At 45.9% G+C, this 23,370-nt stretch overlaps 1 protein-coding gene across 1 annotated transcript in view; it reads left to right on the top strand.

Annotated features, from left to right (window-relative positions):
- Positions 1-18,803: 18,803 nt before the first annotated feature.
- Positions 18,804-23,370, top strand: part of FAM124A (family with sequence similarity 124 member A) — a gene marked incomplete at its 3' end in the record, with an annotated part of 42,640 nt that continues 38,073 nt past the window's right edge. Inside the window, exon 1 of the mRNA XM_080926977.1 lies at positions 18,804-18,910. Coding sequence (XP_080783103.1) covers positions 18,849-18,910 — 62 coding nt within the window. The 5' untranslated portion in view covers positions 18,804-18,848. The remainder of the gene's footprint in view (positions 18,911-23,370) is intronic.

Raw genomic sequence — 23,370 nt, 5'->3', positions numbered from 1 at the left:
ACCAGAAACAATGACTTAACCAAATTCTTAAGAAAATGGTTGCATTTAGAGAATATCATCCTGAGTGAGATAACCCAGTCACAAAAGAACAGACATAATATGCAGTCACTGATAGTGGGATGCTAACCCCAGAGGCTCGCACGGCCCCAGAAACAACTCACAGACTGTATGAAGTCCAAGAAAAAAAAGAAAACAAAACAAAAAAAAATAGTCATGCTCAATCCTTACCCACCAAGAACACATTGACAAATTCCGGGTTGTACCCTGTATTACATGTACTGTCTGCTCATTGTTAAAAAAAAAAAATCTTTACACACCAAGAAAACTTTGACCATTTCCAGGTTGCATCTTGTTTTACATGTACTTTTTGCTCATTGTAACTGCTGGGATCTTGATCACACTATCAAACCTTAAAAAAAAAAAAAAAAAAAAAAAAAAAAAGTACTGACAAAAATGTATTATGTACTTTTATGCAAAAAAATGCTTAAAATTTGTACATTTATCTTTGTTCTTTAAAATAAAGTTGTTAAAAATTTTAAAAATGTATTTGTATACTTTTATGCAAAAATGGTGAAAATTTGTACATTTATCTTTGTTTTTTAAAATAAAGTTTAAAAAAAGGAAAAAAAATATCTCCACAAAGCAAGCATTTGACATGATCAATCAATCAATTAGTTTTATTTAACCATCCACACACACAGTACCTCACATTGTAATCCGAGGACATGTAGTTACGTTTTGTCAATTTGCAATGAAATTACAAAGGCAGCAGGTCTTTACCCTGTATTTATATTTTAAGCCTAACAAGTCACAATGCTAACTCAGCGACAGTTCAGTGTAACACGGTGACAGAACCATTGAGAGGCTTGAATCCCTCCAAACCGCTTGTTTTCTTCTCTCGTATTTGGCAAGATCCCTGGTTACATCTGATCACAACTTTAAACACTCCCTCCTTTCCCCATCCCTCCCCCACAGTGGCATTTTTCAAAATGTTTACTCCTAAACAGTCCAGGTTGCACAGTGCGTAGATAAATAAACAGGTGTGTCGGATAGTGTCTGACCTATAAAGAAAATACAGCGGAGAGATAGAATGAGGTACAATTATTAAGATGTTATAAGGGAAAGGCTTGTTAAATCAATATTTGAGCGAAGACTGAAAGAATCTAATAAATCATCACGAGGCCATCAGGGAGAAGTGGTGTCCAGGCAGATGAGCAGTAAATGAAGGTCCTGGGGTAGTGTGTGCTTGACCAAACAAAATGACAAACTCCTCTCAAACGTTCACTCCAAGTGAACACAGATCAACTGTGGGCTTGACCCACACATCAGTACGGTAGATTGTATTTATCTGCTTTCTGGTTTTGTTTTGTTTTCATTCCTGGGATTGAAAGATATTAACCAAGATGATCCTTTTATTCTCTCAAGCAAATAAAGATTGCTATACTAAAGGAACCGGAGGAGACTTCCAGGTAGCCTGACAGCATTGGGGTGACAAGTGCCACAGAGCAAAGCCAATTCATCTGAGAACAAATGTTGCTTGTTAGCCACTTCCCAGTATTCAGGGTGATTTTGCCTATGGCCCTGAACAAGACCTGTCCCTCCCTTTCTAGACACTATCCCAAGAAAGATACTGGGATGATTAGCTTTAATTGTCAACTTGACACAAGCTAGGGTTGTCTGAGAAGGGTCTCACTGAGGGATTGTCTATGCCGGCTTGGCCTACGGGATATCTGTGAGGGCTAGTATTAATTAAGCTAATGAAAATGCAAAGACCTAGGCTAATGAGAGGTATTATTCCTAGACAGGAGATTCTGAAATATATGAGTGGAGAGATCAGGCTGTGGCTTGTCACATCCTGCCTTGGCTTCCTCACACTATGGACTGTACGTTGAGACAACTCTGTCTCCACTAAATGTATTCATTCCTCACTGGTTGGATCCTTGAACTAGAAGCAGCAGCCTGTCTGTCACCTGGTTCTCTTCATCTCTAGCTATGGGACCACACATTGACAGCCACTGTGAGGACTCTTTTGTCTCCCTTGTACTAGAAGCTTCTTCTGAGGTCACCTGGGGCTTGACCTCTACCTTGTATCTGATACTAGCTGACCAACCACCTCCCCAAACTGTCTGTCAATGCCCTGAATCACCACGGCATCGTTTCCCACTAACCTTGAGTGTCCTTTCCTGGTGTCCTCTTTCCCATGTGTCTCCTTTAAATGCTGGGTTCCCGGATACTGTGACTTGTTAACAAAATGGAATCATGGGAGAAGGATTCTGAGTGCTTGTGAGAAAACGCAGAAAAAAAAAAAAAACAGGACAAGAGTCTTGTGATCTCAGTTTCTTCAAAACAGGGACTTGTTCTTAGAAAGTTCGTTCCTCCCTGGTGTAGTGATGAATGAGTTTATTCAGCTGCTGTTACTCGTGTGTTTCACCAAGTGTGGCTTCCCTGCCGTACCTGGTTTGCCCTTGCTATCGAACACTTTATCATGTGACTCCTCAGAGTATACACTGTTCGATGCTCTGAATAAAGTTGGCTATTATGTGAGGTTTTAGTCACCCATCTCATTAACCAGCTCCACTCTCCCAGGTCCCATCACTGGTAAAGTGGTAACACCAGGGTCTGTCTCTGTTCTTTTCTCTCACCATCTGGTCCCGGCTGCTAAGACACTTCCCACATTCTCCCAAGGTTAACTTCCTGGAAGTGAGGCTATTATCTCCCTACTTCCTGGTTATCACCATTGCAACTTATAAATAATGTCACCTGCTAACTGTTAAACAGAAAGCCAACAATGCAGTGGGTAACATCCACCATATCTAAGAAGAAACAAAGAGAGCTTAGGCACAGAAGGCAGATGATGTCTGAATTTGCACCGTTAGCTGTGAGAAGCTGCTTCTTCCCAGTGAGGCATAACTGAAGTGTGGCTTCACTTCCAAATAAGGAAACTGGAATCTGAGCAATCGTATGTTACTTCTGAAGACATATTTGGATGGCAGATGAGGCAACCTAGAGAGAAAGCCACATATGACACCTTCCAAGTATTCAGTGGACCAGAGGAATGTTTGTGCAGGCGGGCAGAAGAGCTCATGTCTTCCCACAGCGTATCTGACACAAGCCGCCGAGGGTAGGGACACGCAGCTTCATAGCCGTCTGACACTCAAGAAGCAGCAGCGTCTTGCAAACACTGCTACCGGCCTCCCCTGTAGATTTTGCTTGGAACATCTTTTCAGAGAACAATGACAGGAGTGACAGTTTCTGGAGACACAACTCAGGGATTAACACCCTAACCTGACATTCCATCTTGACCACTTTCCTGACCAAACCCTTTTTAGCCCATTAGACTCCCTTATCTGTAACTTGGGAGTAAACAGGAATTGGAGGGTTGGATGAATTAATATGAATTAATGTACTCAAAGGATGGTGAAATCCGGCTCTGAGTTAGGTTCTCTGTGTCATTCTAATAGGGAGAGGAGTCGTGAGATGCACCTCCTATTTCAGCCACTCTGCAGTTAGGGTGCCCACTGTGCGACCCCCAACATCTGCCCATTTCCACTCATGCTTCCAGCCACCGAGAGCAATTATCCCAGAGGTAAGGTGCTCAACTCTTGTGATTTTTCTCTCCTAATGTCTCAGCAGAAGAGAAGACTCCAGTGACTACTCGCTCACTATACTGTTTTATTTCTCCCAGCACAAGACAGTGGCAAATCACAACATTCTTTCCCATGGCTTCTGAAGGGTGTGAAACTGTGTTTTTCTGAGTCATGGTCTCTCTTGAGCTAAACAGTTCTATGTAATAAACAGTCCTACAACCTCTTACTTTTGGAATGTGTTCGCCATTTTACTTTGCTGTTAGAAGAGGGGAAAGAACATTCTCAGAGAAAGAAAATCTCGTGTAAAAGTAACTGCTTCACTAACTTTATACCAGCTTGAAGTTTTACTAAATGGGGCCCAGAGAGATGTATCAGCAGTTAAAAATCACATAATCTGCAATCATGAGGGACAGAATTCAGATCCCAGCATACATGTCCTGTTTCTTGAATACATGAACCCCAGCTCTAAGGGTGAAGACAGCTGAAGTGTGCTGGCTTCTAACCCAGCTGAGCAAACATTAGTCCCACATTGGTGGAGGGACCCTGCCTGCCTCAGATAAGTGAAAAGTGACAGAGAACACCAGATGCCTTCTTCTGGCCTCCATGCATGCACATGTACCCATGTGCACATACGTGTGCACACATATGCTCACACACACACACACACACACACACACACACACACACAAATCTCAAAAACCTTTTCTGTCTAACTAAGTTTAACTAGGTGTAGAGATAACATAAGCTGGAGCCATGTGGAGAACTCAACATGGAGAGATCAGCAATTCGGTAAAAATCATTCCTTTTGTTTCCTTGGCTTGATGTCTACCCTCACCATGAAGCCCTCTGGTCTTACACCAGTGACTCTCAATATGTGGATTGCAACCCCTTGGGGAGGGATTGAATATCAGATATTTACTGATGCTTACAGCCTGAGGCCGCTCTTCTACAGACATCCCTACCCTCCCACCGTGCTGAACCCAATAAACACGCTGAGGGTTTGGACTGAGGCAGTATCATTAGCATTTCAATTTATGATATTTTTCTACAGCAAGCCAAACTAAGACCACCTCTGCCGGGCTCTCTATCTGCATCTGCCAAATGGATAAGAGTGTAAGAGTGCCTGGGCATGTCAAGCTAGATGTTCCCATGATGTGACTCATGATCTTGTCTGTGTGCCTGCTGTTTCTGACAACTTTTGGGAATGGTAAGAGACTGAAAAAAATTATACTGGATAGCACCAGGATCTAGTTTGCATTTCATTTTAATTGCTATTATTTCAGCTATGTGAGATGTGACTGTGTGGACACACTCGTGCCACACACATGCGTAGAGGTCAGAGATCAATGTTGTAGACTTGGTTCTCTGTTTCCACCTTTATATGGGTTCTAGGAATCAAAAGTCAGGTCGTCAGGTTTCATGGCACTTCACCTATCGAGCCAACTTGCACGCCCCCTGGTTTGTATTTCTATACCTGTTTTTCACCTGGTGCAAGTGTGGTTGAGAGATCATCACAGGCTGTCTAAGTTAAAATTAAAACTGTTAGACTACAGGTTTGGGAACAAAGCCAAGATGGAGTGAGCCAAGAGGTCTCTGATCTTCTCTTCTGACTAGGAACCTGAACTTGCAAAAGCCCATGAAAAACATTGGACAAACCTAGCACCTAGATCCAGATTCCAGAGTGGCCTCTGTACCTACGACCACCGACGGGCTCTAAAAACTCAGTGGATAAGGCAATACTCCAGTACCTCACCATCATGTCCCCACCCCCTCCCTGACTCTTTCAAGAAGCACCTAGCCTGGCCCAGCTCTGTGATGTCCCTGACCTACTCCTGTGAGATTGGTGAACTTGCCCAGAGCTGCCCCAATAAACCTGCCTTTATACTTTAATTTGGCTCAATTCGATTTATTACCTCAGCAAAGAAGTCATTCAAAAACCATTCTAGTGGAACTGGAGATATAAAGAGGGGACAACTCAAAAAATTAGGAGATAAAAAATACAGAGTTGCCAAAGATTACTCATCAAGTCAGTATAGGTTACTGACTTGGAAATGGGAGGGCAGTAAGTTTTAAAATGAAGATTACGACGACTATTGGGTACGCTCTGGTTCTAGGTATCTCTCTGATATAGCCACATGAAAATATTGTGCAATGAATGAGACTGTGGTGGTTTGAGTGTGAATGGCCCCCGTAGGCTCAAGAGTTTGAATACGTAGTTCCCAGTTAGTGGAACTGTTTGGAAAGGGTTAGGAGGTTGGGCCTTGTTGGAAGGAAGAGAAACACACTGGGGCTTTGAGGTTTCAGAAGAGCCCACTCCATGCCTAGTCTCTCTACATCCTGCTTGTGGGTCAAATTGTGAGCTCTCATTTTTGCTCTAGAGCCATCCCAAGCCTACTTGCCTGGCTGCCCCCCTGCCATGACAGTCCTGGACCAACCCCTGAGACTGTAAACTATTCCCCTACCTAAATGTTTCTTCTGTAAGTTACTTTGGTGATTATGTTTCTTACAGCATAGAACAGAGGTTGGAAGGAGAGACTGGGCTACTGCTGTGACAGGCTTATGCATTCTGTCCTTGGGAGAGATATAAACGACTCTGGGGCTTTGAACTAAAGAAGATGTTGAATGTTAAGTGTGGCTTAATGGGCCACATAGTACAATCATAAAATATAGTAGTGCTGAGAGAAATGTGAACCATGGAAACCCCGAGAAAGAGGTTTCAGAGGAGAAACATATTGGCTGGGGGTAAAGATGATTTTTGTTATATTTTGGCAAAAAAAAAAAAAAAAAAATGTGGCTGCTTTCTGCCCTTGTTTAAAAAAAAAAATAAATCTATCTGAAGCAAAATTTAAAAGTTTTGGATTAATAGCCTTGGCAAAAGAGATTTCAAGACAACCTTGTATCAACTGTGTCGCATGATTACTAGTGATCACTTTTATTGGGTCTACAGTGAGATATAGTAAACATGGCGAAAAGAAAGACCAAGTACATAGTTGGAGGAGAAAAGGGAACATCAGAAAATGTAACAATGAAGCCAAGTCCTGTGCTTAAGGAAATGAAAACTTCAAAGAAAAGACTGATCTTAATCGAATAAAGGGTGACCGCTAGGCAACATCACACTCAACTTAGCTTCCGACTTATGAAAAAGAAAGATAAAGGAAAATAAAACATTATGTAACAAAAGAACCCATCGAGTCAAGGGCTATGCAAATCTACGTCATGGAGGAGTCTGTAATGAGCCCCAGCAAGCAACAGAATATGGCGGTTTTTGCCATGTGGCTCTGGCTCTATCAAGAAAGATACAGGAGTAAAGTAGTTGTGAGATCTTCCTGTGTGGTTAAGGAAAGACGCTAACAGCAGGTGTATGACAGGGATCATACATGGCAGGAGCATGGGGGCAGGTGTATGACAGGGATCTGCAGGAGCATGGGGGCAGGTGTATGACAGGGATCATACATGGCAGGAGCATGGGGGCAGGCATATGACAGGAATCATACATGGCAGGAGCAGGGGGCCTGGAGGAACCATGTGTGAAGCTATGACAGTGAAGCCTGGTGCATCGGAAACTTCAAGATGTTGTGGAAAACACGTCGAGGAGAGAGCTGCAGACGAGATGTGCCACCGGCTCAAAAGAGAGAACTGTTGCAGTCAACTGCATGGAACAAGAGATATGATGAGCCATCTAAGAAGTCCTTTGACATCAGGCATAGAGAGAAAATTTACAGTTTTCCCTGAGTTTCTGTCTTTCTTGGTCCAACACTTCCTCACTTATGCCCCATCTCCTTCTTTCTGGAATGATAATGTATATTCTGTGCCACTGTGTGTTGAAAAGATGATCTATTCTACTCACCCTCCTCCCTCCTTCCTCCTCTTCTTCCTCCTCCTTCTTCTCTTCCTCCTTCCTCCTCTTCCTCTTCCTCCTCCTACTTCTTCTCTTCCACCTCCTCCTCTTCCTCCTCCTCTTCCTCCTCTTCCTCCTTCTCTTCTTCTTCTTCCTCCTCCTCCTCCTTCTCCTCCTCCTCTTCTTCTTCTTCTTCTTCTTCTTCTGTTGTTGTTTGATTTTACAAGAGGTTAAAGTTGAGGGATTATTTTGAGTCTCAGAAGAGACTTTGGTCTTTTAGGCAATGCTAAGACTGTGGAAGATTCTGGTAGCTCTTGAAGTTAGACTGAATGCTTCTGCGTTGTGATATGAATAAAAGCCTATGGGGGTCGGGGTGGAATGTGGAGTTTGAGTGAGAATGGCCCCCATAGACTCATATATTCGAATGCTTGTTTCCCAGTGGGTGGGACTGTTTGGAAAGAATCAGGAGGTGTAGCCTTGTTGGAGGAGGTCTATTACTGGGGGTGGACTTAGATGTTTTCATTGCTGGTACCAGGCCTAGTCTCTCTTTCTGCTTTCTGCCTGTGGATCAGAATGTAAGCTTTCAACTACTGCTTAGCCCCTCGCCTGCTTGCCTGAATGCTACCATGCTCCCCACCATGATTCCTGGACTAACCCTCTAAACTCTAATCAAGTCCCCAGTTAAATGCCATCATCTATAAGTTGTCTTTTGCATGGTATTTTTTCTTTCACAGCAACAGAACATTAACCAAGCCAGGGACTTAATACTACAGCTCAGTTTGAGGAAAGAAGTGAGGGTGTTTGTATTTGTAAAAATTCATAGGAGCATCAAGAAAAAAGGAAAGAGAGAATTATTGAGAATAGCAGGGACCTGGTCTGGAATAGAAATAGTCCCTTATTGAAAATTACAGGATCTAGCAAGAAAATTGAGATCAGAACCAAGAAAATCAGAAAGAAACCTATGTAGATGACACCATGGGGGTCAGGGGTCAAAAGCATCTCTCCAGTTAAAGTTTCTGCTAGCCCACTCTCAGAAAAAGTCTACTACAGAATCGGATGTCTATTTTTTAAAGGCTCTCTGATTATACAACGTAAACTCCAGTTACATTCAATAAAGAAAATTTGCAAAAATTACTTATTGGGCACCAGAATAGAGATTTTTTTAAGAGCACATAATCATTCATACAGAAATGTCCTTCCAATGCCAAACATGTGAATGTTCCCAAATATCCTAGTGTTTGGCATCATAAAAGAGAAAATGGACAGATGTTTAGCCGTCTATTTCTTCCACAGATCATTCTGGCATTTAGTTCATGTGCAAAACACTCTAGTACTTTCCAACTTTGGTGGCCCACATTGCCATCTTCTCCACTGAATGCAGTGGTTTCCTCTGGACCTCCTCATTTTATGCATTGTCAGTTTTCTAAGTCACTTAGCACCTGACAGCATTTTGAGACTGGCAGATAAAATGCCACATGCATTCCCTTCTACCACGGAATCCAGATTAATTTTTAGTTAATAACATAAACGCTCCAAATTCCCCATATTGGGCTTTGCCTGTTGCCAAGGTGACAAAACCCTGGGACTGGTTCCTATTCCAAAGCTCACAGCCAGACTCTCGTCACTGTGATCTATTCCAGTGTCTGTCTAATCCCAGCCCCAGAAGCAATCTCAATAATTATACAGAGCTGCACACCCTCCCTTCTTTCAACCATTATTAACAGGGTCATGTTACATCATAATGTAGAAGGAGACCTGGGGAACTCATGGAATCAATAGATCCCTTTTCACCAAATTGTTAACCTTACCCCAAGCAACTGAGTACTCTTCATATTTAAACGACACCCCTTCCCTCTAGCAGAGAAGATTCTACAACTTCCAGCACACAACTCCCAGTATTTAGTGACTTCTACCCTGAAGGACCCCTGGTTACCCAGCATAGGCACCCACTGCATTTGGAGATCAACTTTGGCAGATAGACATGGAAGAGATCAGATTGCTGTCACATACCTAGGGATGACTCAGATGGAATATTTGGAATTCTGGAAAATGTTGAGGAAAATTGCCAACAGAAAAGCACAGCCAGTTCACAAAGTAATGTTTTCAAAGTTACTCATGCCTAAGAGAGTCCAGAGGTCTCCCAGTGTCCACTGGGGTCAGTTTTGGGGAGTTGTCAGAGTTAGTCTTCAGTCATTGCGCTCTTTGTGTGTGCCTCTTTCAGCTAAACTCTCAGAGGGGAAAACTCGGGGATATGAATGTGTCTGCTTTGCTCTACAGTTTTCCTTACCATCATGAGCACTTAGATAAAATTGACTTTTAAAAAGGAGAGTAATTTTTAATTTCATAGTTTACTAAAAGGGCTATAAGAAGAATAATAATGCTCAAAAACCATCTATTCAACCAACCTTCCATCAACACTCGTGAAAGACCTACTATATGCTATGCTGAATGATAAATCCTAGGCAAGAAAGCCTACTAAGACCTTTAATGCCACCCAGTGTGTGGACAGTGAAGGCTCAGCAGTCAGAGCATAGTCTTATCTCCGTGACGTTTATGGCTTCAGAATGGGGACAATAATCAAAGAATCTCACAAACAATAAACCAGGACCTTGTAAAGGTTCTCTGAATGTTCCAAATTCTCCCAGTATTTAGTGGAATAGGGAAATCCATCTAGTTGAGAGGGAAATAATCACAACCTAGGAGTGCACCAGGTAACGTGGGTCAGAGAGAGCATTTCGGTGTGTCCTGTGTGTGGAGGGAGGCGTCTGAAGAACTACAGAAGATCCGTTGGATGGTAGAAGAGGACGCTCTGGTGACACATGGGTGAAGGTTGGGGTCAGAAAAGTTGGAAGCCATTGTACTCCTGTGTGCTGCGGAGGAGAGGACATGGCCAGACCTGTCTTCCCTCTGGCTACCGTATGGTAGCTGGCTGTATGGTAGGGATGTAAAGCGGAAGAGGAACGCAGTGAGGTGTTCTGGAGGGGAGGGAATTGGAGCTAATCTGAGGATAGAGTGACTTGAGGTGAGAGACATTTCAGGGCTCATCCAGCAATCAGGGGACCCTAGTTAACTGATTTATGACTAAAGACAAAGGGTGAATAAAACAAAACTGGCTAGAGCTCTGCTTGCACGTGAGGATAGGTGGTCATGCCACTTACTAAGCGTAGACTGTAGAGGATAATAGTTGGGGGAGGGGGAAAGCCATGACCACAGAGGGTTCAGCTTTGGGTGACTTCAGTCATGAGTGCCTGTGATTGTGGAAAGAGATCAAGAATTCAACTGGTTCAAGGAGATACTGTGGCTGGGAGTCACAGGAACCTGTCTGAAATGAAGGCCTGTGGTGGCAGCCAAGACAGAGAAGCTAAGAGCACAGTGAAGACACAGCCATAGATGTGCCAGTATGGGAGACAAAGAATATAACCACCCAAGGAGTGGGAGGAGGGCAGGGACCAGTTACCTTGGAAACCAAGAAAGGAGACCCCCCCCCAGGAGAAATGGATGTTAACAGGGTCTATAAGAACTACAATCTACTCCAGTAGAGAGGAAACGAAGATTATAAAGATAAAACATTCACTTGATGGGCAAAGTGGCTGTAAACTCAGCACCTGGGAGGAGGAAGTAGGAGGGTCAAGGGTTCAAGGCCATCTTCTGCTATACACTAAGTTCAAGGTCAGCCTAGGCTAACTGAGTCTCTCTGTTTCTCTCTGTTTCCCTCTCTGTCTCGATCTCTGTCTATGGTTGTGTTTGTGTGTGTGTGTGTGTGTGTGTGTGTGTGTGTGTGTATGTGTGTGTGTGTTACAGAAAATTTGCATTATGCAGAGTGGCTGATAATATTTTCAGGAGAACCATGGAAGACTGAAGAAACATGAAAGGGCAGGCAATGTGCTTATCTGAGAGGAAAGGCACAAACAGGCATCTTAGATGGACAGACTTTATTTTGACGATCACCGCTAGAAATGATGAAGGAAAAAATCAAGCATCTGATTATCTATAACAGCCACACATCTGTTAAAGCAAAGACCATTGTTGTCAGCACCAGGGAACCCCAAAGAAACACTCCATTGTTCTCTCCATGCCCCTCCACTGTAGTTAGGGTGCTGTCTACTGGTGAACCCAACTGGAACAATTATCTAACCCCGAGACTTCAGCAGCTCTGCAGAGAGGCCACTGTGGGGTTTTGGTTTACAACACTTGCAAATCCACAACTCGGAATATGGCTCTGGACCACAGACAGTTCTGGGGAAAAGCCAGCAAATGCTGAGTAAATCGGTAGGTGATGTGGTGTGCGTTAGTAAGAGTCTTGAAGATTGCAGGTAATGGAAACTCCTCCCATGGATGTGGAGCAGGAGAAGGAGCAGCGCAGCTGTGCTAGGCTTGCTTTAGGGCCTTTCTAGACCTTCTGCCCTCACGTGCCCTCTGCTCTCTGCAGTTCACCCTGACCCCTAATCTGTCAGCATGTGAGATGGTGGATCTCAAGATCAGCCCCATGTCCTTTTAGAGTGGCTCCACACAGAAAAGTACAGATGCCTCTCTTTGTGAGATTAAATACACTGGCCGATTTTGCATGGCTGTGACTAAAATACCTGACAGAAATAGTTAAAGGTGTCTTCTTACTTAGGCTTTCATGGCTGTGAAGAGACACCATGACCAAGGGAACTTTCATAAAGGACAACATTTAACTAGAGCTGACTTACGGCTTCAGAGATTTGGCCCATTATCATCATGGCAGGAAGCATGCCGGGGTCCATCCTGGTAGGCATGGTAGACCACCAAGCCTGGGGAAGAAAACTTCTACCACTAACTATCACGTTAGGAACAAGTCGGGGGACTGAAATGATTGCAGACAGGACTGTAAACAACAACCATGCTTCTGTACCTGTCCCTTAGGCTACACAGTTATCACAAGGCGAAGAGAAGAGCAAAGCTGGGCCGCATGATCTGGGACCAAATGCTGAGGTCCTCCCAGGCCGTGAGGAGCAGAGTTGGGGGACCTAAGAAGACAGGGTCTCCCTTTGCCCTCTTAGTCTCTTTGCTGACCTCTAGTGACTCATCAAAACTTAACCCACATTCTATCACTTCCCCCTGCCTTTCCCCCTCCCTCACCACACTCCTTACATGTTTCTGGCTCTGACAAGTTTCTGAATTGAGTGTCATGTAGCACTGAGTGACAGTAACCGCACAGGTCTACTGATCATCTAAGACAGAATGTCATGGCAGAGCACAGATACCTCGAGTATCCAAAAAGCAAACCAAATGGGAAAGGGGCTAAGGGCACGATATATTCTTTAAGGACATGTCTCTAAGTAACCATTTTCTTCAAGTAGGTCCAATTCTTAACTCTGTCAGCTGGTGACCATGCCTTGGTACATGGTCTTTCAGAGATATCTCCGAGCCAAAGCAAGTAGAACACAGTAGAACACTTCTATATTCTACTGTGTGCTTTAAGAGGATACGTGGGCTGGAGAGGATGTTTTGTCTTGACTGTCCGCCACTGACAGTTGGGATCCAAGGGTAAGGTCTCTAGATCAGATCCAGCTGAATCGCATATACATGAGTACACTGTGAAGGAATGCATGCACTGTGTAGAGAGGAACCCTGGGACACAGACCCCAACAAAGGTCACGTAGAAAGAATGAGGCTTGGAAATCAGCTGCAGAGCACAATGAGAAGGTCATGTACTTCCCACGTGCCAAGCATGACCTCAGCCGTCTATATGTAGGGGCTAAGCGGTCCTTACAAAGATCTCCATATGGCTGTGATGGAAGCAAAGGAACAGTACCAGATGGGTTAAGTCAATCGCTCCAGGAAACAAGCCGCATAGGTGATGTGGGGAATGGGGGAGCATGATGTTGAGCCGTCCTACCGATTGCAAGCTCTTCTACATGAAATGGCCCCAAAGGTAGTGTTCTGGGCTCAATTTTGTTCCCAAGGATCGCAGCACCTCAGAAGGCAAATGCATTTGTAGACCCAGTCTTAAGAAATGATCATATTAGGATGGGATAACTAGAATGCTCCAAATTCAATCTGAACAGAGTCTGGAATATGAAATTTAGGCACACAGAGAGACAGGTATGTGTGCAGAGGTGAAGATGACAGACATCTTTCGGACATGCACAGAGGCCTCAGCAGAAAACAGTGCTCCCCACCTTGGCCTCGAACGCCTGAACTGACAGGAAGGCGGTTGCATGATGCCTTGGGCTGTGCTGTCTTAGAGTCTTGTTAGAGTGAGTCTCAGGCAGCTGAGCTGTAGTAAACCGACTCACCAAGGAAGACGGAGTCTGAGGAGGGGACCAGGCCAGCAAATTCCAGGTTTAGGTTCTTGGTGTCAACATGAGTAGACAACTCCACCATAATCCCCAGAGACCTTCTCTGTCCCCCCAGGAGCCGGAGGCCAGCACCAGGATTTGGAGTTCTTCCATTGCATGGCACGTTACCAGGTGTCTTTTATGGTCCTCACCATGTACTCCTCAGGCTGCCTGGCACTGGGGGTCACGGTGGGCAGGTGAGAGCGTGGAAGCTGCAGGCAGGGGTCCTGGGAAGACTGAGACCACCAACTATGCTGTCGCTGTCCCAGCAGCCCGCTGTATCTTGATGGGATTGTTTTACAGCTCACGGTTACCCTCCCTCATCCCGCCTCTGCCATCTGCTCCCTTATGCGTCTGTGGAGGGTTAGTGGCTTCTTTGTCTGAGCACATTTGTCAGTAGCTCATAATTTCTCTTGTCATGATCAAAATATTTGCTTTTGCATTAGACAAACTTCTGAAAACTTGGAAGAAAATGGGTTTTCCCCCATGTTTCTTTTTATGCTGAAATTCTGATGTGGTTTTGTAAATCAATTCATTAAAATAAATGGCCAAAACTTCCTAAACCAATATATGTTATATTTTGATGCTGGGTAATCTAAAACATACTATATTTAAACATCTGTTAGATCAGATTAGCTTTCATGCAGGTGGCACAGGGGCATGCGATAAAAGTGACCACCTCCCTTGAAGCCCAAATGGAGGCAATCCCATGTCTTGATCTTACATTTCTCTTCTCTCCTCTCTTTCCTTTTTTTATTTAAATTATTATTGTGTGTTTGCGATGTGTGTATGTGTGTATATATGTGGATGTGTATATGTGGACGTGTCTGCGTGAATGTGCCTCTGTGTGTATCTGTGTGTTTGCATGTGTATACATGGATGTGTGTATGTGAATATGTATGTGTAGATGTGTGTGTTTTTATGTATCTGTATGTATGTGTAGGGGATGTAGTGCTTTTTCCTTCTAAACTGTCTCACTGGCCCATCTTCCCCCTCCCCTGCCTTGAGACATACCCTAGGCAGGACTTACACTCGAGACAACCCTGCTCCTGCCTCGCGAGTGCTAGGAAAGCTTGTTTGCAGGCTCTGAGTTTGAAGTTCTGACTTGCACCCTTCCCAATTGCTTTCTGCCCTCCTGATACCCAACCTGTCTCTTTCATCAAAGGCTGATGTACTTTACTTACTGTGGATCACGTGCTGCTGCTTCCTCTAGTGAGGGCTCTAATCCTTCCAGCTACTCTACTGGCCAGACACATGGTGCCCCATGTTCCCCAGACACATGGTGGAAGATCCAGGAGGATGACTTGGTGAGAATGCCAGTCTTGCCTTCAGGCTACGAGGCCTGATAAATGTCCTCTTCTGGCTCCAAAGGCTTTACAAAGCCAGAAACTAGGTCTGCTCCTCAACGGGCCCATGGCACCGGTCACCGCCTGGCAGAATGAGTGTACACTACATCGGTGTGTGAATGGCTTTGTTTTCTCAGCCTTGGGACATCAGCAGCAGAGGTGGAGCAGAGAAAGAACATTATACAAGACAGATAAGGTGAGTGCGTCAAACCATTCCGAGGAAAGACGATGGGAAACTGAGGGAAACTTATGAAGTATTCATAAGTTCTGTGGTTTAAAGACACCTGGAGCATCTTCTGATTTTCGGACCAACAACCCCACTTTGAGGGTAGTGGAAGCCACAAATATTTATAGAAATTAGTGAGATTCTACAAAATAAAAATCCCTAGCATGGTGTCCAACATTTAAACATCGTGGCCCAGGACCAGAGCCAGCGTCACATGTGCTGGTTTGTTATACTTCCAACCAACTACACCTCAGTACCCCTCAAGATTGTCCAACCAGAGCTGTAATGTTCTCCTGAATTCTTCCTTGGGGTGAAAGGAGGCAGCTTTCTATGCCATGGTTAGAGCAATAAACATTAAGTACCTTGGAAATGGAGTATTTAACCCACAAGGCTAAACTCCCTGTGCTGACCAACACACAGCTCTGACGATCACACCTACAGCTGCCACCCCAAATGCAGTCAATGAGGCTTTGAACCCTGGGGGCCTGAAGCATCCTGGGAATGGCTGGAGGCTGTGATGCTATTCCGGCTTCTGTCCCCAAACAGAACTGCATCTTCAAGTTGCCAGCCACCAGGAACACTTTCACCCTCTGCAAGGCAACCTGAGCCCAGAGCATCCTTATGTGACGTGGATAGATGACACAATATTTCACCTAAATTGTCAAATACGATGGAGCAGAAGTTGTAAATAAATGTATGTCGTACCCTACAATTCACTTAATTGTCATAATCATGTTCAATTTATATCTTAGGGAAGAGGGCCTTTAATTGGGATGAAAGGGGATTGTTGAGGTTTTGTCTTTTACTGTTTATTGTAGTGTAAGTGGTGACCTCCAAAATTTGGAGTCTGCTCTTAGTAATCCTGACAGATCCCGCCCCTAAGTAATTCTGATTGGTAAATAAAGACGCCAGCAGCCAATAGCTGAGGAGAAGAGACATAGGTGGGGTTTTGGTTTCCCAGGCTAGAGACCCTGGGGAAAGAGGGAGAAGAGAGAAGCCACCATGGGATAGAGAAGAATATTCAGGAGGGAGAACAGTAAATAAATAAAAAATAATAATTTAATATAAAAAAGAATCTTATAGAACACCAATGAGAGTGGGCCAAAAAAGAAAATCCTCCCACCACATAATAATCAAAACACAAAATCTACAGAACAAAGAAAGAGCATTAAAATGGGCAGGGGAAAAAGCCTTACGTCCTGCCTGGCCTTGTGCTGGGCACGGGAAAGGCTGAAAGTGTTGAAGTGCCCCCTCACCCTCCAGCCATTCTTGCTTGTCTATTCCTTGGTACCACTGAAGTTGCCACTTCCCTCCCTCCTGCCTTCTCAGCTTCAGTGGACACCACACTGGCTCGACGCTAACCATGGACATTGTCTGATAAGATGCTTTCTTTGTGCTGTTTGCTTTTCTGGGTCAGTAAGATGCCTTCTTTCCTGGTAAAATGCTGCTAAAGATTTCTGTAGAGAGTCCTCCATCCCTTCCCCCAAGGCTAAGCTCTGTGAGCTGCTCAGCACGCACAAAGCAAACACCTTTGTTGGGGACAGACACAAATCACAAGTGTCCAGCACAGACGCACAAGAGCCAGATTACAGGCAGGCCAGCAACTGCGAACTACAAGCACACAGAAGGCACGGGATGGAAGTGGAGAATTCAAATTCGGCTTTCCCAGGACCAAATTAAACCAACATTCCTTAACGGGAGATCAATGTGTTTGGTGCCTCTGTGGTTATGCTTAAGGGGTCAGCTGATGCATTTTGATTCTTGATTGGGTGGGGGGCAGAGGCTCACAGATTGAGAAGCTTCGATTTGTGGTTTCTCAGCTCCACGGTTTGGGGCCTCATGTCACAGAGGGTGTGGCAGGGTTCTACCCAGAGGAGACAGGATAACTTCCCAGTTATCTACTTCCTCCAGCTAGACACCCCCCCCCCCAACACACACACTAATAGTCCAATTAACTATGGATTCATCCAGCAATTGATCCGTTGATGGGGTTATCACCTTACTGTTCCAATCACTTCTCAAAAAGCTTACCAACTGGTCACCAAGCCCTTAACACATGAGACTTCAAAGGACATTTTTAGATTTAAAACCACAATCCAGTAAGTTGGTCACGTCTCCCTTAAAGAACCGCTCCTTTGTTTAAGTTACTGTGCACCAAATGTAATATAACATATCCAGTTTTGCTTGTTTTGGGGAAAGAATTTTAGGTTTATGGGCACACGTACCTATATTTTCTCTTCCTGATCAATACTCCGTTTCTGCCCCGCTTTTGTCCACTGCCCTTCTCTTTTGTGTAACATTTTTAAAATAAGATTTAGAAAGCAATGGTGGTTATATGAAATGGGAAGGGAGCACAGAAAAGAAACAGGATCGCTCTTCTGACACTTGTCACACAGGAGCGATGCTGCAGTACCAGCTGAGAGAGGGCTAGCCTTTGCCTGTGACCCGACAGCTCCCCGGAAAGAGTACTTGGCAGGTAAACTGTTTTACAGACCTCAGACATGATTTCGTGTAACTCAAAATGGAGGTACAGGGAAGATAGCAGTAACCCAGTATGTGAAGAAATTAAGGCTCCAGAAGGTTAAAGGACTTCTCTGAAAAGAAAAGGCGGCTGGGCTGTAGCTGGTTGGCAGAGCTTGCTCAAGGCCACCGGTTGCTCAGCTCTATCCTACGAAAGTGACTAGAAAATGCAGTGCCTTCCGTGGCTTCTAATGACAACACCGGCAGAATTAAGTCTCAGTTGTTCTTACCCTTCCCCCACCTCCCCACCACCACCTCACTCAGCCTGCTAGAGCGAAACCGACCTCCTGCTACCTCAGTTACTAACACACCCTAAGGGATGGCTGGTTTTAACAACTTCCATCACCCTCTGGCTGCCAGACCCCTTGAATGGAGGCACATCCAGGGCTCTTCGCGTTATTTTAAGACGGATAACAAAAGAATGCTTTCCCTGGCAAGTCGGGTCAGTGAGAAGCCACTTTGCTAGGTCTGTGCACTGAGCAAGGCGATAATGAATTCACCGTCTGCAGTTCTGGGGAACCTGGAAGAAAACACCCACGTGTTTTAACTGGTCCCACCCTGGCCTGGTTTGCACCGGTGGGTGTTTTACGATGCTGCTAACAGACTGGGGCTGGAAAATCTCTGGGCAAGCCCGGGGATTCCGGGCTCTTTTACTGTGCCCGGGGCGGGCAGCTTTGCTACTACACCCCAGTCAGTGTAGAGCGCACGGCGGCTGGGCATTTACCAGGCGGGTTACAAGGTAAACAGTGCCCGCCCACGGCACTCGGTGCTCACAGAGAGAGTCCATCCCCCGACACCTCCCGCACTCACGCTCGCGCTCGTGCACACGCGCGTATCCCGTGCACACGCTTAGCTCCTCGGCCGGTGGCACCCGGCGCGCGCGCAGCACAGAGCGGAGGGCGGGGAGGGCGCGGCCGCGAGAGGGCGCGGCGAGCGGCTGGCGTGCAGGGCTGGGTCGTCGCCAAGGCCGGGTACGAGGCTCTCGGAGGGTCCCGGGGCCGAGGGAGCGCGGAGGGCACGCGCGCCATGAATCCGAAGGCGGGCGGTGAGGAAGAGGACTGCGTGGACTCTGGAGCCGAGACCGGAGGGTGAGCCGAGCCCAGCCGGGCGGGGCGGGAGCTCAGTACTTGCGCTCCGGAGCCCGAGCCGCCAGGCAGTCCTGGGGTTGGGGTTTAGTCTCTGCGTGCGTGCGGCATGGTCTGTGGTTGCCTGGGACAGGGTGGGGAGGGACGGGAAGAACCCCACCCGGGGCTGGTAGGTTCGGACCCGAGGCTCGGCGTCATTCCTGCAGTCCTGCGGACCCACGGTGCCAGGTTCAGCCAGTATTCCCCTTCAGATAGAGATGCGCCTGCACTTGTTCCCACCAGCAGGGCAACTCTGGTAGCTCCGGAGCGCCAGGGAGTCCGACCCTAGTGACAAGGAAAGCAGATGGAAAGGGTGGGACGCCCGACAAGGAAAAGGACTGAAGCCGGCTGGGAGAACTGCACATCTCACTTATACTGTGCTGCTGAGCGGTCTCTCCACCCCGCCAGCCTGGGGTACCCACAGGATGCTAGCTAGGATGGGCTGTGTGCTTCAAAGGACTCGGTAATTGGCTCAGACCTTTGGACGCTAATTAGTCCTCTCCCAACAGCAGTTTTCCTGAACAGGACAAAAGACGGAATGCCTTTTCAGAAACGAATGTCCCATGATGGTTTCCACCCAGCCCGTATCTAGAGGATTTTCCTGTGTACAGTTAGCACCACATCCAGGATGCAAGTCCTACCCTAGTAGGAAAGTGTGTCTTTCCCTATCTGGAGAAGTCCTGCTAGAGGTCAGGGGCTACCCAGACTACAGAAGACCTTGGAATTCCTGGAAGGTGGAGAGGTTTCAAGCTAATTTTAGGATTTGGCAATCTACTGAGAACAGGGAGAAGGGCCGGTTCCAGAATGGACCTATGTTCTGACCTAACCCAAGAAAGCATCCCCCAAGCTCTTTCTGTCTCCCAGCCCCACCCTTCCTTGCAGCCTTCTCCACCAGCCCTACCCTAAATCTGGTCCTTCCTTCTTCCCTACAGCGGGCTTTCTCTTGTTACCACGATAGAGGAGTAACTTGACTTGAAGCCCCCCACCCCTGCCCACCATAGCTTTTGCTTCAATTCTGTTGGTGTGACAGTCGTCAACATAGTTTATTTCCTGATTTTTTGGTGCTGGGGTTCCAACCTAAGGCCTCACGCATGATAGACAAGGATTCTTTCACTTAACACACACAGCCATTGTTTATCAACTTCAGTTGGCCACCTTTGGCTCCCCTCCCCTCCCCCATGGTTAGCGGAAGTAATGGGGGGAGCAGATTTTGCCAGCTCTATCATAGCTAACCACTGTCCCACTAATTTTCAACTTGAAGGGCTCACCTAGAGCAGATGTTTGCCCAAGGGCCTTGCCTTGGAGAAGAGGAAGTAGTGCTGTCTTTGAGGGGTGTCTTCACCCCAAGAGCCAGGCTAGTGTGAGAGTTACCAGGACCCTTGGGAAGAGCTAGTTAATATGAAGACACTCTCGCTTCTGTTTTCTGCTTGTAATTAAAGAGTGTTGCAGTATCAGGATAGAATTTTTTAAAGAACTCTTATGACACCACCAGAAAACTTAAATTAAAGTTAAGATATCATTTTATACAGAAGTCTCAATTCGTGATCATTCACCTTGTGTTTGCTTTTGACCTCTGTGTATTTTGAATTTTGGGTTAGCTATCAAAGGTGCTGTTAATAGTTGGCTAGTTTTTCTGCTGGTTTCCCTTTCTCTTCCATCCCAGCTGAATACAAAGCACACAGAGCTCACTCATTAAATGTTTGCTGCTGTTTCTTGTTGCTGCTGCTGCTGTTGCTGCTATTGTTATTATTGTTGTTGCTGCTGCTATTGTTGTGGTTACTGTTATTGTAGTTGTGGTTGCTGTTGTTTCTGTTGTTGTTACTATTATTGTTGTTGTTACTGTTGTTGCTGCTGTTATTGTTGTGGTTGCTATTGTTGCTATTGTTGTTGTTGTTGCTGCTGCTGTTGTTACTGTTACTGTTATTGTTGTTGTTGGAAACAGTGTTTCATGTAGTCCAGGTTGAACTTGAAATCACTAAGTAGCCAATGACAACCCTAAGCCCTGATCTTCTGCCTCCCTCAAACACTGGGTTTACAGGCATGTACCCCATGCCAGGATTTCCTCAGTAAAGTTCCTCTCCCAAGTGTTTACAGCTCTTCTGTCCATTAATAACGAGAATTAAACGTGACCTTGGATTGTTAGTTCCTCTACGATAACCACTTTTCACATGTTTCTGTGCTCTCTGACCTAGCCATCCTGGCAGGTTTTTCTGGTGCCTTACTTTTGCCAAATTGTCCTTTCTGCCAGCTTTGCCCTTTCTGTCTGGCATGCCTATCTATCAGGTGAAATTCTACTCTCTCTCTCAAAACCCAGCTCAAGTGACATATCCACTCGGAGTGTGTGTCCTTAATTTGGGGTCTACAAGTGGCTTCAAGGTATATACAAAATAATTGACTTGGTAATGTTTTATGAGAAGAAAAATAAATTGGATTCTCAAACTAGCTCAGGATCCTTTCAAAAGGGGAGAATGTGGGATGTTTTTTGTGTCAGCAAAAGCAGTCTGAAGATGGGCAGTCAGCCACTGGGTGTCTCTGGCGTTCATTGTGGAGGTCTAACATGACAGTCTCTTTAGAACTGCCCTTGAAGTCCTGGGAGAGATGAATTGAATTGAAGGTCGCAGCAAACATTTATCTAGCGCCCACAGTACGCTGCCTTTCTCGGCCTCCGCATGCTCCGTTGGCTCTCTGAGTCCTTAGCCAGCTTAGCTTCGAGAAACCATTGCACTGAAATGTCAAGCAAAGGCAAGGAAACCGATGACAGTGCCCAAGAAGAAACAGGCTGTCCTGGAACCAAGAGAGGGTTAGGTTTGGGAGAAACAAAGATCAATGATGGCCTATTGAGAATCTCATTAAGGTAGGGACTGTGGAGAGAGAGAGAGACAGAGAGAGAGAGAGAGAGAGAGAGAGAGAGAGAGAGAGAGAGAGAGAGAGAGAGGAATCAGGGAGGAAAAGATGAATGCTGAGGCATTTGTCTGAAAAATTACCCAGAAAAACGAGGAGTGAAGTCGGGAGCCCGAAGGACAGATGAGGTCAAGTCCCTAGTCAGGGCTCAGATGGGACAGTCCCTGTCCACAGAAAGGATTCTACTGCAAAGAAACAGTAAAGATGCAGAAGACATGCTTATACATGATATTCACACGCTGAGGAGTGGACTTCAGACCACATGTGGATGGACCAGCTTTGGGTAGAAGAGGAAGAAGCCAACGGGGCCTCCACTCTCCGTAATGCTCAGAATGGAGTTGACGTGGGTGGATGGCAGCGTTGAGGACGCTCACTAGGAAGCAAGAGCTGGCTTGCTGCTTCTCTCTACCTGATACCTCGGGTCAGACAGAGTCTCTGGCTCCTTGTGGTCCAATGGGAGAAGAGTGTGTGCAGAGAAGAGCACAAAGCTAAGGACTCTGGGTTATCACTTAGGTTGATTTCCCCTGTGTGATCAGAGAAATGGTTCTGAGACACTGTGGGTCCCGCTGGTGGCAAACAGGCGAGGCTGGGCCATTTTGGAAGTTAGAGTTAGCCTGCTTCAGTCAAGTCTTGGTTCCCCTTAGGAAGTGTGAATCCGTGAGCCAATCACTTCCTCTCTCTGCCTTCGGCTTCCCAGTCTATACACTGGAGACGATATCTCTCTGAAACGGCGTTGTAGAGTAGACAAGTGTGCTCATCTGAAGCCCCCAGAGCGCCTGCATCACTCTGAACCCACGAGGCTCATTTCTCATCATACTGTTACGACAAAGAACTCTCCAGCTGGCAGACTCAGAGCTTCATAGGACAGCAATGGTGACATCATAACCATAGGTCCTGCTTTGTTTTGTGACAGTCTTACTATGTAGCTGAGACGGCCCCCAAATTGTGAATGCCCCTGCCTCAGCCTCCCAAGTGCTGGAATTACAGGCATGTGCCCCTACACCAAGCTCTGTACATTCTTTATATCCAACATAGTAGATACTTGGGTGTTTTTGACATTTTAAGGATTCTGGTCATCACCATTCCGAACATCCAGCCACACCTGGGATCTGTCGTTGTTGTTAAATTACAGACAGGGTGCAGCAACTCAAGGGGTTTGTGACGCATTGTTCTGCAGCCCAACCGGAGCCTTCAACATGCTTCTCACCCTGTAAGCTCACCTCTCGAGGAACCGGTCCATCTGTAATCGGCCCTCGTTCTCTTTTGGAGGAAACACTGCCTTTTCAGACCTCCCTTCCCAATGTGGGCCAAGAGTAAAGGCAGACTAGTGTCCCCTGACAGTAGATGTCGTTTGGAAGCTGCACTGGAAGACAGCCTGTGCTTCTGCCTGCCGTTAGGAGAAACTAGCAAGCCATTGATAACATGGGCAAAGAAGCTTATGGCATGGAATTGCTTAACAGAGGGATGGGCAGTGCCACAGGAATACAGATGGAAGCCAGTGCCAGTGATGACTGTTCTCAGTG

This window comes from Micromys minutus (genome assembly GCF_963924665.1).
Source record: "Micromys minutus genome assembly, chromosome: 12".
NCBI classification, from domain to species: Eukaryota; Metazoa; Chordata; class Mammalia; order Rodentia; family Muridae; genus Micromys; species Micromys minutus.
This window is presented reverse-complemented; position numbering and strand designations above follow the sequence as displayed.